At 35.6% G+C, this 19,275-nt stretch overlaps 1 protein-coding gene across 1 annotated transcript in view; it reads left to right on the top strand.

Moving 5' to 3' along the window:
- The window catches only part of LOC106085054 (protein hairless), a 135,369-nt gene extending 121,513 nt beyond the window's left edge, over positions 1-13,856 (top strand). Inside the window, 3 exon segments of the mRNA XM_013249083.2 lie at positions 2,877-3,070; positions 9,617-11,245; positions 11,325-13,856. Coding sequence (XP_013104537.2) covers positions 2,877-3,070; positions 9,617-11,245; positions 11,325-12,558 — 3,057 coding nt within the window. The 3' untranslated portion in view covers positions 12,559-13,856.
- The last annotated feature ends 5,419 nt before the right edge of the window (positions 13,857-19,275 follow it).

Below are 19,275 nucleotides of genomic sequence, written 5' to 3'. Positions count from 1 at the left end.
CGCTAATTCAGACATATTAGGCTAACCTAAAACTCCTGTTTGCCAATGATGTTCTATAATTTCTTCTTCCGTTTTCTAATCAGACAGTGGCCTTCTTCTTGTGAGTGAGACTTTTTTATGTTCTAGGCAACGACAGCAAAGCGGTAGACCTCCACAAGTCGAAAAGTGAAACTACTGTTTGACATATAAATATTTTTTGTTGCACACCCTCCAGACGACAACGAGATCGTATCATAGGATCTTGGCCTGGGGCCCCCCTTTGATGACACCTGCGTGAGGTTGATACACTACCTTGCGGTTTTTTCGCTGTCAGAAATTTGAAAACATTCACCACCAAGTCTACAGCCACACGGGTTTCTCCATCGTCAGCAGAGACGCATAAGGAGTTGTATGTTATAGTCGAAGGCGTAACTATCCCAAAATATTTGCTGTCACATTTAACAACCTGTTTAGATGCCACAGCAATTTGTAACAACGGCAATCCCATGGCAGCCGGTTGTATGTACTGGATTGACCCGGTGGAGTCCTTCAGCGGCAAGGGCTGCTGCCACAATGCACGACATACTACTAATTTTTGACAAATTTTGTTCATGAACTTTCCACTAAGGAACAGGGACAAACGACATACTGCTACAACAACAACAAAGTCAGCGCCGAATAACCCATAGCTGAACTCGTAAAATCGTTCTAACTCTCTATTGTGAATTATGTAACTTTTAATTAAACGGGAATTTTTGAAATTTAAGAACGCGAATGTTTGCATCAATCGATGAAATTTCCTTCGATACGATAGCGCACTCGATCACGAATGCTGCATATCGACCCCAGGAGTATAAAACAACTGCTCATGTCGCTTGTGTGCTGTCGAGGAAACCTTATTGATTACATGCAAAGCAATCGGCCGGTCATTGATAAACTATGCAACACCGGTGTGGACTCACCAGCGGAGTGACACGCCTTGGAATAACATTCAAATCTGTCAGAGTGTTGCCCTTCCTACTGCGGCGGGCTATTTTGTCAGTTCTCATGTGGACCACCCCCCATAATGAGACAAAGATCCAAATCGTGCGAGGCCACATCTATATGCAGTCTAAGCAGTATCTACTGGGCTTGAATCACTAGCCGCACGCTAGAAATCTGCTTAGATTTGCACTATTTAATGCGTGAATTTCAGACCTTAATGGAGAGATCAAGCGGCATTTAAAGAGATAACATTCACGCAGATACGGTAGCACAAGCCGTAAACAACTACCGAGTGAACGCAGTTCTTGGAGAATGACCGCCACTCATTACACCTAAAGAGGTTAGCCTCCCCCGGCTAACCATAGTATTTCTGGCTCAGTTGCATTCCGGCAAATGTAACCGCCTCAACTTCTGCAGAGCTAATGCTAGCATGCTGGATGTGTATCCCGATTGTGACCAGGGACCACACGACACACACCACCAGTTTATTTTTTGCAAATTTTGCCATGAACTTTTCTATCCTACTCGACTTAGTACCACACTCACCCCAACTTAGTCGCTGAGTTCCTAGATCTGGATACTTAACAGAACCCAGTAGACGAATGAATGAAACACAACATACTGCTGCTAGGTTTAGATTGGACCACACAGGTTTGGAGCGTTCACAGCCACGAGCTTGTAACCACCTGCCATTCGTTGCTCTTGGCAGAGGTATATTGACAGTTTTCAGTTCCTCTTGAATATTTAAGGACTTCCTGGTCTTCTTTTAATGCCAGCATCTCCGCTTGACGGGTAATCTTCTTCATATACACAATCCCAGTTTTTCACATAATAACCCAAAGTCCACGTGGTCGTGCAGTCTGGAACCAATTGTATAGAAGTCCATGTACCAGCCAGGGATATTGTAGCATCAACCAGCTCTAACATGTTGTTGTTGTTGTTATCATAGCAGTGTGTTGTACACTGAGGCAGCCCTTATCGATTAAGGATTTCATCGGGTCAATCCGGTACGTACAACCGCCCTTGGATTTTCTTAACTCTGCCTTATAGATGTTCCAGTGCTGGAGCACCCTTGTGGCTTTCGACCGATTTAAACATTCACGGTGTTAAATTTCAAAATCCCACGATCAATAAAGAAAAATAGATAATTTACAATAAAGATTACGAGCGATTTTACTCGTTCACATATGCGGTAATATAGATGTTTCAGTGCTGGAGCGCCCTTGTGGCTTTCGTTTAATTAAAGAGGCTACTGCAGTCGTCCTTCCTTTGGCCAGCCAGTGTCTGAATTACCGCATTCGTGTTGGAGTGCGTTTTCGTATGGCATGACATTTCATTTCGCATTTAATGGTAGTTATACCACTTAATACACGTTTTAATAACAAATTGCTTATAAATTATGACTGATTTAAAGATACACGTTGTTAAATTTCAAGAAATCACGGCTCAGTAATGAATAATAGATAATTCACAATAGAGATTACGAACGATTTTACTCATTCACATATGCGGTAATTCGGCCCTTTTTTCTGTGGACCATCATGACAGTCATTGTTTGCTCCTTGGTTTGTTTCTATGATACATATTTATATGTAAACTGACTCTCTGCTATGAATTATTGAACTCTTAGAACCGTCACTGATGCACCCTTATGACTTTCACTACTCAAATCTTATATCGCCTCTTCATTTTTCTAAACAGGTATAGGGCCTAAATAAAACTACGCCAAGATTCGACTTCTGGGCCCCTAAAAGCCAAAATAAATGCCAAATGAGCTTGATGTAAGCTTTTTATTTCATAAGATCATTTAAAAAAACTTTACTTATATTTACTTTAAACATTTATTCTTTGTAAGTTTATAGCTTTAAAACTGTATTTTCTAATTCCCAACATATTGTCTTTGTTGTTTGCAGGTCCAACAATCACATGCAGCCAATTCCCGCAATCAATATCGTAATCCCATGGAGAATCTCATACTGAACAATCGCCAGCCTTATGGAGCCTACAATAATGCAGCCATATCAATGCAACCTGTTAATTCGCATGGTCAAGGCAATGCTCCTCCACCCCTGGTGCGATCAGCAGGCGGGCAAAATGCCAATCATATGTAAGTATATAACAATGATTTATATGCATTTTTTTATATAAATTATAAAAAAATATATTTATTTTAAAAATTGTGTTTTTCAAATTTAGTTGTAATTCCTTTTTTAAGCAATAATTGGCTTTGAATTAAAAAAATCTGAAAAATTTTAAAGAAAAGCTAATTGGTTTTTGGTATTTTAACCTTCCTTCTTTAAATTTTATAAGATCAACGAAAAGGTGCCTTAAGTTTGAACTTTTTTTCTTCAAGATTTTGTGTTTTTTTTTTGTTTGCACCGCCCATTGGACTATGAAAAAATTTCTTTTTTCAGTTAAATTTATATTCCTAATTTGTTTGAATACAAAATTATGTTGTGCACGCATTTAATTTAGTTCAAATAATTTTTTCAAATCAAAAATAATTCCAAAAATGTTTTTGGGTAACTTGAAATGTATTTGCAAACCTTTCTTTAACTTCATATATACAATTTTTTTCTTGTTGTAATCATAAATTATTCACTCATGTTTTTCGTATTGTTGTAGTTGAAGATTTTCTAAACTAATATATTTTCACTTTAAAAGAAAAAAAAAGAAAGACAGCATAAAAAGAAAACCAACTTTTCTTTCTTTCAAAATGTAAAATGACAACGAAATCAAATTATGTTGCCTATTTTTAGGCCTTTTTTTCAATGTACTATATCAGGGCGTGCATTTTTATAAGTATATGTAATATTATTTTGAGATTTTTAAGTATGATTTTGTAATTTAAATGGTATTATTATACATTTCAAACGCGAATTTGATTGAAGCTTTTGTTTTGTACACTTTTTTTTAGTTGGTTGTTATTATAATGAAAAGTTTTTAAATACATTTTTTATTAGAAGGCGTATTGCGACAGACTTGGATCCGTAGAACTGCACAGCTGGGTCATTAGAGGAACATTTCAAGGAGGTTTTTTGTCTCCTTTTCTATGGTATATGGCCATTAACAATATATTATCTATGTAAAAGAGTTTCAAAAGTTATCGCGTACGCTGGTGACGTGGCTACTGAGGTTAGGGCAAAGTTTTCCGAAAAGAGTTTTAAAAGTATTCGCTTATGCTGGCGACGTGGCTACTGAGATTAGGGCAAAGTTTCCCCACACTCTTAGAGTGCCACTTCAGAAAGCTCTAATTACGACGTCAAAATGGTCGGTCGTTGCTCTTTTCTGCAGGAGATACAAGGTACCACTATAGGTATAGGTAAGCGTAAAATATCTCGATATTTTCCTGGACAAGAAATTGAACTTCAAATCCAACATTTTGGAAAGGATGAGAAAGACAAATCCTGCCGTGGAATTTAAGCTGCGTGTTGTCATGCATTGATCGATACTAGGGTGTACACTCGAATATGTTATTCGATTAATAGATTATTTGTGACCTTTCAAATAATCAAACAATTGAAAATGACACATTTTCAAATAAAAAAACAATCGAATAATTCAGGGGCCGAATTACCGCATGCGTGAACGAGTAAAATCGTTCGAAAACTCTATTGTGAATTATGTATTTCTTTATTGAACGAGAAGTTTTTAAATTTAAGAACACAAATGTTTAAATCGATTTTATTTATAAAAGAAATTTACATTAAAATGGGTATGAAAGTGGTATAACATTCATCAATGACGAGATGGAATTACATTCGATACGAAAGCGCACTCGATCACGTATGCAGTAATTCGCCCCCAGGACGGTTAATCAATTAATCGTCTGGATGTTAAAAAATCTAAAAAACATATGAATAGCTTCATTTGACTGAATTTTTTTGATCATTTGTCCTCACTTCTTTGCAAAATCTGATAAGAACATTTTGCTTTAGTTCAAAAAGGAAGATCAAATAAATCGGATCCATTTGCCCTATTTACAATTCAAATCGACATACAGATATGAGAAATTTTTGAGGGATAAGATAAAAAAAAATTAAAAATACATAATGTAAAAAAAGAATATAAATTAATGTAAGAAAAAGATACTATTTCCAACATAAAATCCTTTGAATAAAATCCAGCCAATAATGGTATTTTACATAAAGCTAAATTAGCTACATTAAAACATGAAGATGTAAAAGTTATTATTATTGATAATCGAATAGTCCAAAAATACAAATAAATGTACACCCTAACCTTTTTGACCTATTATTCCTTTAGGTCCAGTTTTGACTTCATTCTCGTCAATGATTGATTCGAAGGGATCCTCCTTTCACTGACTTACAAAATATTAAAGGGCTTTTAGCTTTTATTCCACAACTGGCATTCACAGTAACCAACTATTTTGAACATATGTTTTGTAAACATTCACAATAATGATAACTCCTTTGTATTAAAAATATCTAAGCGAACCCCCCTTCACCATAGTTTGGGGGTACACTAATTTCGTCTTTCCGTTTGTAACAACTCGAAATATTCATCTAAGACCCCATAACGGGTGTAGATTCTTGATCGCCTTGACATTCTAAGTCGATTTAGCTAAGTACGTCCGTCTGCCGAAAGCACGCCATCTTTCGAAATAATAAAGCTAGGTGCTTGAAACTTTGCACCGATATTAATGTAGATCGGTTGTTTAGATGTTTTGGTTGTTGTAGCCACATTTTCATGTGGTGTTGGCGATCCTCGTCAAGCTCCTGTAGGTGAGCAAGCTCGTTCCGGTCCAAGGGACCGATCGTCGTGGGAACAGGGTGGCCAGTGGTTATTTAAAGGCGCCAATAACTCACCTTGTCATATCGAGCTTCATAGGCACTCAGTAAATTGGTTCATAACCTGATAAAGCTGCCGTATAAAAGAATTTCGCATCTTGACTACTTGAGCCTTTATAGTGGGCAATTATTATCCGATTCCATGAAGTCTTTTGTTTTGCCTTCCAAATCGGGTAAAGAACTTGACAAAGAACTTGACAAATGTGATCTTTGGTGGAGAGCGTTCAAAATTCGTCCCGGCCGAACTTACATGTTTTACTTGTTTTTAATTTAAAAATATTGAAGGCTCATGCTTTCAACAATCCATTTGTTAATTTCCACACCTTTTGACGTTTTCAAAAGTTTTATACTTTACTTATTTGAATTGGTTATTATGGCAGAGCATTTGTCCTATTAGCCGAACTTAGCACAGCGTTTCAAGTGCCTAGATCTTCTACACTTCTTCTAATATCACTAACACCAAATTTCGTGATGTTTTTCATCACTTCATCTGGTTTGGGTGTACCACAGTGGTCATGATTCTGACAACATGACCTAGCCAACGCAACCGTTGTATTTTGATACGTTTAATTATGATAACGACGTCATACAGCTGTGTGATGGCGTTGGCAACAATCAGTTCGTGTTTCATACGAGGCCGATACTCTTCATCAATGCAACCTGGGGCCGAATTACCGCATACGTGATCGAGTGCACTTTCGTATCGAAATTTTAGGAAGAATCTTTCTCACAAACACTCCAAGCACTGGCTCGTCTGCCTCGGAACCATATAACAACGCGGGTAGTATCTATAGCTGTATACTATTGACAAAACGTTTGTTTCATTTCTAGTGCTGGATATATTCTATATACAGAGAGCGTCAAAAGTGTTTCAAAAATAATAATTTTTTTTACGGATTTTTTTTAAATTAAAAAACATGATTTTGAATTTTTTAGTCTTCGGTTATAGTTATGCAATGAGATATATAGAATTTTGTTTTGTATATTTGATTATGAAATGCGTGTTACGACTTTTAGTAAAAGTGCTACAGTAATGTTAACCATTTACCATAAAAATGCATGTCGCTGTTGATTTTTTGTTTTACAATTTATATATCTTTTTTTATAGTAGTTAGAGAGATAGATATTTTTTCAATTTGTTCCAATAATTAATTTTTTTTTTTACTTTGATTGTTAACATACATATGTATGTGTGTTTTGAAACAAAATATTCTTCTCATTTGAATTTATTCTTGATATAAAAAAGAACTACAACATTTGAAAAACATAATAACATTTTTCTTGCTTTAATTTTTTCCTATACGACAAACAAACAAACCCCTATTGTGTCTTTTTTTGTTTAAATCTGAAAATAAAAGAAGTAAACACGAAAGAGACAAAAATATTTTGCTCACGCTAACTGGAAATATTTAAAACAAGAAATATATTGAACAACAAATACCCTTAGGTGTAAACCAATGATAACAAAAACTAAAATGAACCAACCAACTTTACAAAATGCAATTTTACGCCAAATACCAATTCCTAGATACATTATATATAATGCGTGTACAAACAGTAAAGTAATAAATGAAAAATACTTAAAACTAAATTACTTGAAAGCAATAAATGTCAATATTGTTTAATGTATGTATATAAAAGCGAATATTTTAAATACTTTTTCCCCATGCCCCCCATTACCCTTTAGAAATTTAAGTTTTATTAAGGTTTTAGAGAGACACTATTTTGTATATACTTACTAGATAGGGTTTTGGGTGATCTATTTACGTAACATTTATAAAAGTAGCCGATATACTAAAACAGGATATGTTCAATTGGTGGTATGTGCTTTGAAAATCCATCGAAAACGTTACAATGTAGAGAAGAAGTCCAATTGAATTTTAAACTGCAAATTGCCACACAATCTTACATTTATCAATATAATCATTCTAAATAACTGGAGCAACTTACTAATATATGAATTAGAAGAGACATTTTCTTGGACGAATATTAAACTTAAACCGGACTGCACTCATTGATATGATAGAAGCTTGCTCCTTGCTCCTAGAAGCTCCTTAATGCAATAAATGTTCGTGGGCAAATTAGAATTTGTCAAATTAATTTCTCCTCTTGCTAATTTTAAAGCATCTGATCTGTTTACTCACATGGTGTGCAATCAGTCACAATGTTAGAAATCAGTCACAATGTTACAAATGTGCCACGAATTAATGCCATAACAATTATCATAAACTATTGTGAATGATGACATCCAAATTTTTATTTTCCAATAAAGCACTCTAAAGTTCGAAAAGTAAAGTGGTAATTTGTTGTGGATTTATAAACAAAATATGAAAAAATAAAGAAACCACTATATTCTATTTTCTGAAAGTCTATTCGAGCCGTAACCCATATTTGCGAGTGACTGAAAAAATCGATAAAATATTTTTTTAAATTTATGAGGACATGTGACTAATATTTTAGAAATTGAATTTATTTTTCTTAATCTATTGTATTATTGTCCTGTGCAACCAGAAGTCCATTAATGTGCAAATTTCCCATGAACATTCCAATAAGCAACAGCGAGGATACTTCTCTCATATGAATAAATGCTGTCCGATGCAAACGATTTATGTTCAATGATAAGGAGTCTCCTTTTTATTGCCAAGTCCGAGCCGCAGAGCAAAAACACTTAGTTTAGAGAATTTATACACGACTCGATACCAAATGAGACCAATAACAACCGCTGCCGAAAATGTTTGATGTTCTCATCCGGATTTGTATCCAGAGGCATAGCGTTAAGGCACACTTGCGAACTTTGACGCCACGGTGTGCTCGTTGATTGCAAAATATTTAAAAAATTTACGTTGTTTTATTACTTAACATTTTATATCAACAGTAAATAACAATAATCCTGTAATCGTCAATCACAATAGTATCCATCTAAATGTGTATACGTCCCACGAAGAAAATGTAACACGATTTAAATTTAGTTCATGAACAAATGCAAATTTAGTCCACGAACATTCCACTAAGGAACAGGGGCAAACTTCTCACATATCAATGAGTGCAGTCCGATTCAAGTTTAAGCTCAATGGTAAGGGACCTCTTTTTTATAGCCGAGTCCGAACGGCATGCCGCAGTGCGACACCTCTTTGGAGAGAAGTTTTACATGGCATAGTACCTCATAAATGTTGCCAGCATTGACAATTTTTTCCGATGGTTTCGTCAGGACTCGAACCCAGGCGTTCAGGGCCATAGGCGGACTTGCTAACCTCTGCGCTACGGTGGCCTTCCTTGATTAAATTGAATAGCAACTGGATAAAATGAAAAGAAACCTAAAGGTTTGATGTAATGTTTGATTTGGTGGCAAAGCGAAAATTGGAAAATTGGTTTAACATGACTGAAATAAATATTCAATAATATTGTCAGACTTTTGTGAAAAGTCCAAGTGTGCAGTGCCACAAACGGACATGTAAATTTATTTAACCGCTACAGTAGCAGACAGGCTCAGAGCAAGAGGTAGAGAGGACATGGCCCATATCTAGCAGTAAGAAAATTAAAAAGCATGGAACAGCTATAAAATAAGGACTTGCTGTACCAAAATTAAAAGATTTCTTCAATTTGTAGTGTTTTCCAAAACAAAAACTGTTCTCTAGTCTAGTTAATGTATTGAAAAATATTCGCTTTTATGTGCTACTACATTTTGTGTGCTAAACCAAAGAAAATTTCTACAATTACAATTAAATTTGAAAAAAAACTCGTTTGTAAATTAATTCAAAATAAGAATTTTTGCAAAAATTCTTTAGAATTTTTTTTTTAAATTCTCACCATCATCCAACAATTTGTATATATAATGTTTCTAGGTCTAGTGTCGAGCAAACGTTGCTGCAACAACAACAACAAACACAACAACCGAGACCCTCTAATACACAACAACAACAACAAAGACATATAAACACCTCCCTTAATCCCATAAATACAGTACCTACTTCACCCCATACCCCTGCGAACAGTAAATCGGCGATTGCCTCCAATGCTGCCTCCTCCTTATTGGCCAATAATTTCAATTTGGCCTCCTCGGCCCCCACCACTGCCCAAGACTTTAATAACCTAGCCTTATGGAATCAATTGACTCCAGCCCAACGGTTATTATTGACGCAACAATTTAAGAATTCCGGTGGTCTTATACCTCCGGGTGTTGTCAATAAGACACCTTTCCCTCCATTGCCTTCGTTGCCCTTAGATACGGATCTAATTACCATGTTGGACTATAATCCAAATAAAGTATCAAAAACTGCATCGAGCACAAGTGGCGGCAATAACACCTCCAATGATAGTTCGAGAAACAATGGCCAATTTACTAAGCCTCATGTGCCTCCTCTGATACCGGTTAATAATGCCTTAGATGCACAACGTAAATCAAACCGTCCCCCTACTGGTGTGGCGCCCCCACTTGGTGGTGGCGTCTCCACCACAGTGCCTTTAAATTCATCCGCCGCCCTGGAAGATTTCGAGAAGAAATTCAAAATGAATGATGAAATGAGAGCTGTGGTTCAGAAAGTTCTTTCGAATCCTGATCTGTCCACTTTTATACAAACAAATGCTTCCAATACCTTTGTGCCTTTTATATCGCCGCCCATATCGCCAGCGAATGGGGGTGTTCAGTTGCCGGGCACTTCGGTGTCCATTGTGCCTAATCCCCATGTTACGATAACCCCTCAGCTCCCGCCCCATTTTCAACACAGTAGTGCGGCGCATTCGCCGTCCTCCTCATCGTCTTCCTCCTCATCGGCTGGAGGCAATAGACAAAAGAGTGTCATATGCTCGACGACAAGTGCAGTGGGGGGGATAGGTGGAGGGGGGCATTCGCCTTCGCCGGGACGTACGAAATCCTCGACCAATTACAATTACATCAACCACCCCCAACAACAACAACCACTTTCTTCCTCTTCTTCTTCTACACCCACACCAATGGAAGTAATCGATTTATCTTCCCCCCGAAGGTCTCTACAAGCGGCCACAGCCTACTTGCAACAACAACAGCAGCAACAGCAACAACAGGCAGCCGTGGCGGCAGCACAACAACAAAATCAGCAGCAACAGAGGTTAGCAGCGGCAGCCGCTGCAGCTCAACATCACCAGCAAAACGGCCGCCAGTCGTCAAATTCATCCGCCCAACAACAAGCTAACTCGGCCAGTTTGCATCTGCAACGGCATGCGGCAAACGTGGCTGCAGCGGCCGTTGACAACTCGCAACGTTTGAATATTATACCGGAAATACCCGCCAACAATATCAATGCCCAGCCGTATAAAGTTCAAAAGGTCTATGTGGAGAGTCACCTGGTGCCGTGTATCAATATGAAGGCCTACAACGATTCCGAACAGCTAATGACACTGACAGACTTCCAAAAATATTTCTTCCCTAGTGTGCCGCTGGATCAGTGTAAGCGATTGATAGAAGCCTTGGGAGTTGAGCTGTACAAAGGAAATAGGTAAGTTTGCCACCCGCAGAAACTTGTCAATGATTTGCTAATATGATTTTTGTCTCTCTCTCTTCCGCATCTCTCTCAGACATCAACTAAAGGTTCTTATGCAGCATGATGGACAACATAATGAAAATATACCTTTGGTTCAGGTGCGCGACATTTTGAAGTACATGACCCAGCTAACGTTTATGATAAGAAATCAGGAACAGCCCCCAAATAAACGTTCACGTATAAGCTAGGAATTGGGTTGGGGAGGACAACATACAACAACAGCAGCAGCAACAACAGCAGCATCTGCATCGTCAGCACAGGAACATAACCATCATCACAAACAACATCAGCAGCAACAACAACACCAACAGCAACACCAAAAAGAATCCCGTAACCATTTAGCCAATATGGTGGAGAATTCGTCAATGTCAATGTCTTCTTCATCAAATGGCAACACCAGCAACAGATCCAATTCGACAGCCTCCTCTACAGCACAGAAATCTGGGATGTCGACGGCTTCTTCTGCGTCGTCGTCATTGCCATCATCAGCTGTAGCACCGCCAGCCCATAATCCTCATCAACATGCGCTTGATATGTTTATGTTGTACTCCCCATTGTCGTCCTCCGCGGCAGCATCATCAACACATGCCGCGGCAGCCGCACGACAACAACTACTTCTGCAACAATTCCACCAGCATCAGCAACAAATCTTACAGCAGCAGCACCAACAACAGCAACAACACCAACCACAACAGCATCACATGGAAAAATCCAATCAAAGTAAACATGGAACTTCTTCATCGAAATCAAGTGGTGGTAGTGGTAGCAGCAGCTCATCTCAAAGGCTATCTGCAGCTCAACAGCTGGCCACAGATTTCCTTTCTATGTTTACGGCAGGCCATCATGCGGCTGCGGCCGTGGCAGGTAATACACCAGGTCCGATTATGGATTCTTCTTCGGCCAGCCATCAAAGATCTTCGTCCAATGCGTCTGCTTCATCACTCGCTTCAACATCGTCCACAGCCACAACAGGCAATAAATCTTCCAACTTTTCGGTGGCTTCTCTGACATCATCATCTACTAACAATTCCTCAGCGGCAACAGGTGCCTCCTCATCGGCGGTTGGCACTGGTGCACAAACAGCTGCAGCCGCAGCATCGGCTGCCCTATATGGCGTGGCTGCACCCTTTTCTGCACCCGCTTTGGTCAATCCCTATCCACCGCATTTGCCAGGTGCTCATGGACTGCCCTCGCCTACCATATATCCGCCTACACCGCCACCCTCGGCGCCGTGGATACATCCTTGGTATGCTGGAGATACATTTTAAAAGTAGAACACTTTTAAAGTGTAAGAAGATATGGCGGTTTCGCATACAATTCCATATTTTCCATAATTGTATTGAAGATTTCTTTCGGTAAGGATTAAAACCTAAATATTGAGAAGTTCCAAAAAGATAAAATTCCCATTCAGATTCGAAGTTGTTAAGTATGTATATTCCCTCCCATCTATCCAGACACACACACCACTGGTCAGGTCACCATTAAATGAACCAAAGAAATATATTTCTCTGTTTTTAAGGTTTGTTTTGAAAGAAAAAAGTTTTAAGTGCCAAAGTCTTTTAAGCATTTTGAAAGGTACAGAGGAAACAACTTGAGAAAAGTCTTGTTTTAAGAAATTCAATTGTGAAATTGTCTGCCAGACCATATTTCAAGCTTCACATACATAAATAATTCTTGAGGAATTGTATATTTAAAGCAATGGTGGGCAAATACGCACACACACATACTTGCGATTTGTATTTTATGTACACAAGCACATAAGCCTGCTTACTTGTAAATAGTAATGTACAAATGTTTGAGTATCCTCTTCGCTGGTTTAAAGTAGTCAACTTTCCTTGTATATATACTAAAAAACACTCATTGAAGCCACTTCTTCATTACACATGTAACGCTTAAGTGAAACAAGAATCCCCTTTACATGGGATATCATACATTCGCATATTGTTGCAATATAAAATTACCAGTTTATACTTTTCACATTTTTATAATTCTATATCAAAATTTTTCATGCGATATAATAAGTCTGTTCGTGTACTCAAAACTTTCTGTAAATTTGCACAAATTGTTACTGGAAGTCGTTCGCGTACTTTATTTGCCAGTAGAAGAGAGCGGGAGAGTGCGTGAGAGAGACCAACATTTTCAGAGCGTGGTAATTGAGAGCTTGCAAATTTCCACTGGAGTTTTTTTCCTATCAGAAATTTGCGGCATCAAACTGCTGTTTTATGAAAACCCGCTGTTAAATTCTAATAAATAGCCAAAGAGATTAGAAGCCGTTTCCTGAAATTTTTTACTGGCACATTTTTGACTGGAAAAGTACGCGAACAGACCTAATGTAAGCGAACATTATAAGTTGATAAATACAAATCAGCTGTGTATTTATCAAACTATAATGACAGACCAAAGAAATTGCCATCAATTAAAGCAGAGTATTCCAAAAAAAATTGGCATGTATATAAATTGGGTACATAGTAAATATTCTAAAAAATATGTTCTGTATATATAACATATAACAAAACATCCTAAACACCAAAGAATGTAGGTACCAACATATCTTCCAAATTTACAAGCCAATATGCGCCAAGTATGTACTGCCAAAAATTAAAAAAAATGTATGCCGGCTGATCGCTTGGCTTAACCTTATTCAGTTAATCCTGGTGCAAAGAGTACACCAGTAATGTAAAACGTCTTTCACTTCAGGGGCATTTAACAAAGCTCTTTTTCTGTAAAATTGCAAATTTTATTATATATGCACTTATTTTTATATCTAAGGAAACCACCCCCTCAAATTATTGAAATGCCACATTTGTTCTCTCATGCATACAACTCTATGATGTAGACAAATGCTTTGCGTGACCGTAAACAAGAGCTTTTCAGAGTTTATTAACAAATGCCGATCATAATGATCAATCACAATAGCATGTTATTTAATCATAAAACTATCACATTGGCCCTCTCGCTCTACATCTCTCTGCTGTAGGCAAATGCAGCACGTAATCGTTAATAAAGGTTGTTAACGGTAAATAATCACAATAGCTTGTTATTTAGAATGGCAATCATATTCTTATAACAGCTGATTACACGTATTTTGCACACCACTGTTGTTTGTTTATTTTGTAAGGTGTATTGATTTTAATATCTTAAAATACCCAAATAGAACTGATTTGATTTAGTTTTTGCTTTTATTTTCCGAATATCGAATTGGTTTTTTGTAAAACCGTTTTGTTTTTGAGTATTCAACTTTTAAATATTAATTGTAACTGTTTTGGGTTGGTTGGTCCATGCCTTCTGCATTAGAAACATTTTTAGATTAATAAATTAATAAAATAGCGTTAAAAATATCTTTGGGTCATATCATAACTTTTTATGATAACAGCTGATGATCTCCAGTTGTTTCCAAGGCGTATATACAGTGTTACTGAGAGGACCGGCCGAATTACCGCACACGTAAGCGAGTAAAATCGTTCGAAATCCCTCTATTGTGAATTATGTATTTTTTTTAACGCGAATTTTTGAAATTTAAGGACGTGAATTTTGAAATCTATCACTATTTATAAAAGCTTGGGCATAAAGTGGTATGACATCCATTAAATGTGAGAAAGTTTCATTCGATACGAAAGCACGCAATCATGTATGCGGTAATTCGGCCCCAGATTCGAATAGTGCTTTTTTTCTTCTTTATTAACGTTTTTCAATTTTGTAAGGACATCTTACCCCGGTAGCCTAGTTGGTAGCATGCGCTCGATTTGCCAGTGCGTGGGATCGATTCCCAAAAGAGGCCTGGGGCCGAATTACCGCATACGTGTTCGAGTGCGCTTTCGTCGTAATGAATGAAATTTCATATCATATTACTAGTATATACTTTTTATGTCCACATTTTTATAAAGAGTACTCAATTTAAACATTCGCATTCCTCAATTTCAAAAATTCCCCTTCAACAGGAAGACATATAATTCACAATAGAGAAGTTTCGAACGTTTTACTCGTTCATACCGTAATTAATGGGTGTTAAATTACTAGTATATACATTTTTATGTCCAAGTTTTTATAATGAATACACGATTGAAACATTCGCGTTCTTCAATTTCAAAAATTCCTCTTCAACAAAGAGATATATAATTCACAATAGAGAGATTTCAAACGATTTTACTCGTACACGTATGCGGTAACTCGGCCCCTGTACTGTTGCTACTGTGTTATTACAATGAACTTTACATAGGCTGAGTCCGCTCTAACCTAACCTACTTATCTCCTATCTTATCTTACTCTTATTTATCTTATAAATATATACACTATTGCACATATTTGTGTGCGTGCAAGAGAATATTATCACAAATTTATAATGGAAGTCGTTCGCATACTAAATATATTTGCCAGCAGAAGAGAGCGAGAGAGTGCGAGCAAAATTTTGAGTTTGGATTCACTAATAGAAGGTTAAGTCACTTATAAAAACATGAAGTAAATAGACCCCATGAACATCATTTAGATTGCCAAAATTTGCCTATTGTGAATGTTAATAAATGTCTCTAAACATTTTTTCTCTTACAAAATTCAGCATGTAGGACACCCACGCATTGTTTTTTCTTTTTATTTTACTTCTTTTCCAAATACGGCTTGAAATATTTCAATTTTGCGTAATGATATGAACAAACGCATATTTGTTCATTCACAATAGTCACTCATTTCTAATCGTTGTACTTGGCAGTTTTTCAAAACACATCTAGCTAATAGAACAGCAGACTCATTTTTGTCGTTTTCTTTTTACTTTTATATATTTTTTCTTATGCTTATAAAAGTGTTTTTACAAGAATTTTGAGGCTTATTTCTACTCTCCAAAAAAAACGTTCTACTTTGTACTTCATAATGCACAAAAGACTTTGAAACAATTGTTGTTAAAGAACTTCCCTACTCGAAATCTTAAGATTAGGGATATGTATAATTAGCCTTTAGCATCATAAATACATGTGTATATACATACATAGATAGACATACACACACGTACTGTAAAATTATATTTATAAAGGGTGGTTAAATTTTTTAGGAATGATGTTGATTTTGAATAACTTAACACGTTGCTAGATTGTGTATCTTTCGATGGTTCAAATAAGGTTGGGGTCTGAAATTGAGAAATGTCAAATGCAATATGAAATGCGGAAAAAATTAATTGACATTTCGAAGTGGTGCACTTTCAACATCGACCCTTCAAAATTTAACCATTAAACAACAATCATCCCTAGTATAAAAACACCAACATGAATTTGTGTTATTATATATATATACATGTTTTCTATGAAAACTTTTTGTTAAGTTTTCTTTCTTATCAATGAAATATAATTTTTTTAATTAACAAAATTTGTTAAGTCCTAAGAAAACCACATGACTTATTTCCAATAAAAAGAAAATAGAAAAAAATTAAATATTCATTTTTGCCTCTCACTAAGAAAACAAAAGGAAACAAACAATTGCTTGCCAAACATAAAATAAAAATGAATTTTTTCTTATTGTTTTTGTTTGGTTTAAATAGTGAATGTAATCAAAAAAGGAATGAGAATAAAAACATACAAAAATATTAAGAGAAAAACCAAATAAAATTTTAAAACAAAAAAGCAAATAGTTTAAAACCAAGAAAAATCCCTAAAAACAGAACTGAATACAAACTAAAACCCCACATATTTTTCTTTATGTAATTGTTAGTAAATAATTAAAAAATCTTTAGAAGTTAGAAAACATAATTGTATTGATAGTATTCTAAATTTAACTATAGTTATATAAAGAAAAAAAGGTTGAACAAAAGCATACTACCAACATTATAAGGCCGCCTGTAAAAAAAGGTTTGCTTAACCATAACACATCCATAATATTAAAAAATAAATAAATTCTTTATACTGTCACAACAAATTTCTTAATGTAAATAGTTTTGGACTAGTAACTTTAAAAAGAACTGCTTGATTTTTTTACTTCTCTTTAAAATAAAAAAGTAAAATTATCCTTTTTTTAATCTCAAGTAGGCGTAACAAGAAGACAAGAACAACAAAAGAAAATGTATCTAAAATTAGTCTAAATCATAAAGAAATAAAATTTCTTGAAATTCCAAATCCCCCCTCTAATATAATACCACTCTTGTACTACTTGTATATAAATATGTATCTTATAAACCTACAATCCATTACTCTATAGTTTATAACATCTTATGAGACTATGTCAACTACTTTAGTAATATTTTTTTTTCGTTTTTATATTTAAGTTATTTTTATTTGTTTTATAATTCTATCTAAATTAATTTCAAATATATATAAATATATATTTTTACAAAAAATGTGTGTATTATGTTTTAATTTCTTTATTTTATATGCTAAAGGAATAAGAAAAACAGAAAACAGCATAATATATATTAACTATAATTAATAATTAGGTTAAAAAAGTATTATTAATATTTAAAATTTAATAAATTTATGAAAGGGAGGACTAGAAGAAAGAAAATAATACACATGTAAACGTTAAAGCTTTAAGCTTTTCGTTTATTTCTCGATATAAATCAAGAAGAATGTTCAAAAAAAAAAAAAATATTTAAAAGAAAATGAAAATTCTTGAATAAAATCATAAATAATATACAGAAAATATAAACAACGAGTTTTCTTTTCAACAAAAATTCAGGGTTTGTCAATTTCAATAGTTACACACATACATACCATTTATAAGTGTAAAAATGGCATAATGTGTCCATACCATCTATAAGTGTAAACATGGCATAATGTATCCAGGGGAACTGCATACTCTTCTTATGCCATTCACATATAGATGCCGCTCAATATTTATTTCGTCACCCAGTCCTTAGATGTTGCCATGTTATTTTAAATCATACTTATCGATTGTTGTATAACCGATAATCGAGTTTATTTTAAAATCGTTTTAACCCACCTGCGTAAAGCTACTATCGATTAGTACATTGGCTTACAGGGTGACAAAAGTTCGGAAATTACCAACTGCTTTTAGCTACGGTGGGCAGAAAATTTTTGCTGAGTTAACCACAGACAAAGGAAATCTATAGACAAATAACAATATGTTCAAAAGAGCTCTAACAGATGGGAAAAGGTTAAATTCTCAATCGTGATCAGTCAGTGCGCAAGGAACCCGGGCGACATGGAATGGAGAATGCTTGAGTTATTTTATTAGCATTTTGAATTTTAAAGTCTGTATATTTTCTTTGTCTATGAATTAACTACAGTCTGGTGGCCAGGGGTGGACTTTGTTCGAAAAAGTACATGCACCCATACAAAAATGTACATGCCTGGAATCAGTTTTTCACCATATAAAATTTCCCCCTTATTACGGTAGGCGATGGCGTAGTCGATTGTCGAAATTTTTACAAAACGTATTACGGAAAGCAAGTCATCTATAGTTTCGTTATCAGGTTGTATTGTACTGGCTAGATACAAATGGTATTTAAGCCGGTGATGCGAATAAAATACTCATGAAGCCAAGTATTGACTTCAACTTTTCGCCCGAACAACTGTCAAAGCGCATTATAAAAAATGTTGAAGAAAATGCGAACACATTCCGTAGATGTGGTACAGAGTTTTATGAGAAAAAAAGCAGCGATATGTCGCTGCGCCACTAGAAATTTGCTTCAATTAATCGCAAATGTAATTAAATGCTCGAGAAAAGGGCATCAAACAACTCTGCTTGAATGCTTTACTGCAGCTTTAACCCTCGTTTACAATGCTCTTTAAATCCGGATTCAATGAATTGACCATCTGTTTTCCCTTTATAAAATCAGCTGACGAGAGCTTTCAATTCAGATTTAATGAGTAGTGTAAATGGGGTTTTAAAGAAGTTTATTTGAAAGATTTCCTTTAAAGAACTGTCAAATAAATCTGCATTAAAGCTACAATAAGTATTGTGAATATGGGCATTTGTTATGAGTTGTTGTATGACTTTTGTTTGTGTTCTGGCGAAGAGTAGAGTCCGTCGGATTTAGCAATAATTTA

The sequence above is a fragment of the Stomoxys calcitrans genome, chromosome 4 (assembly GCF_963082655.1).
Source record: "Stomoxys calcitrans chromosome 4, idStoCalc2.1, whole genome shotgun sequence".
Lineage (NCBI taxonomy): Eukaryota > Metazoa > Arthropoda > Insecta > Diptera > Muscidae > Stomoxys > Stomoxys calcitrans.
This window is presented reverse-complemented; position numbering and strand designations above follow the sequence as displayed.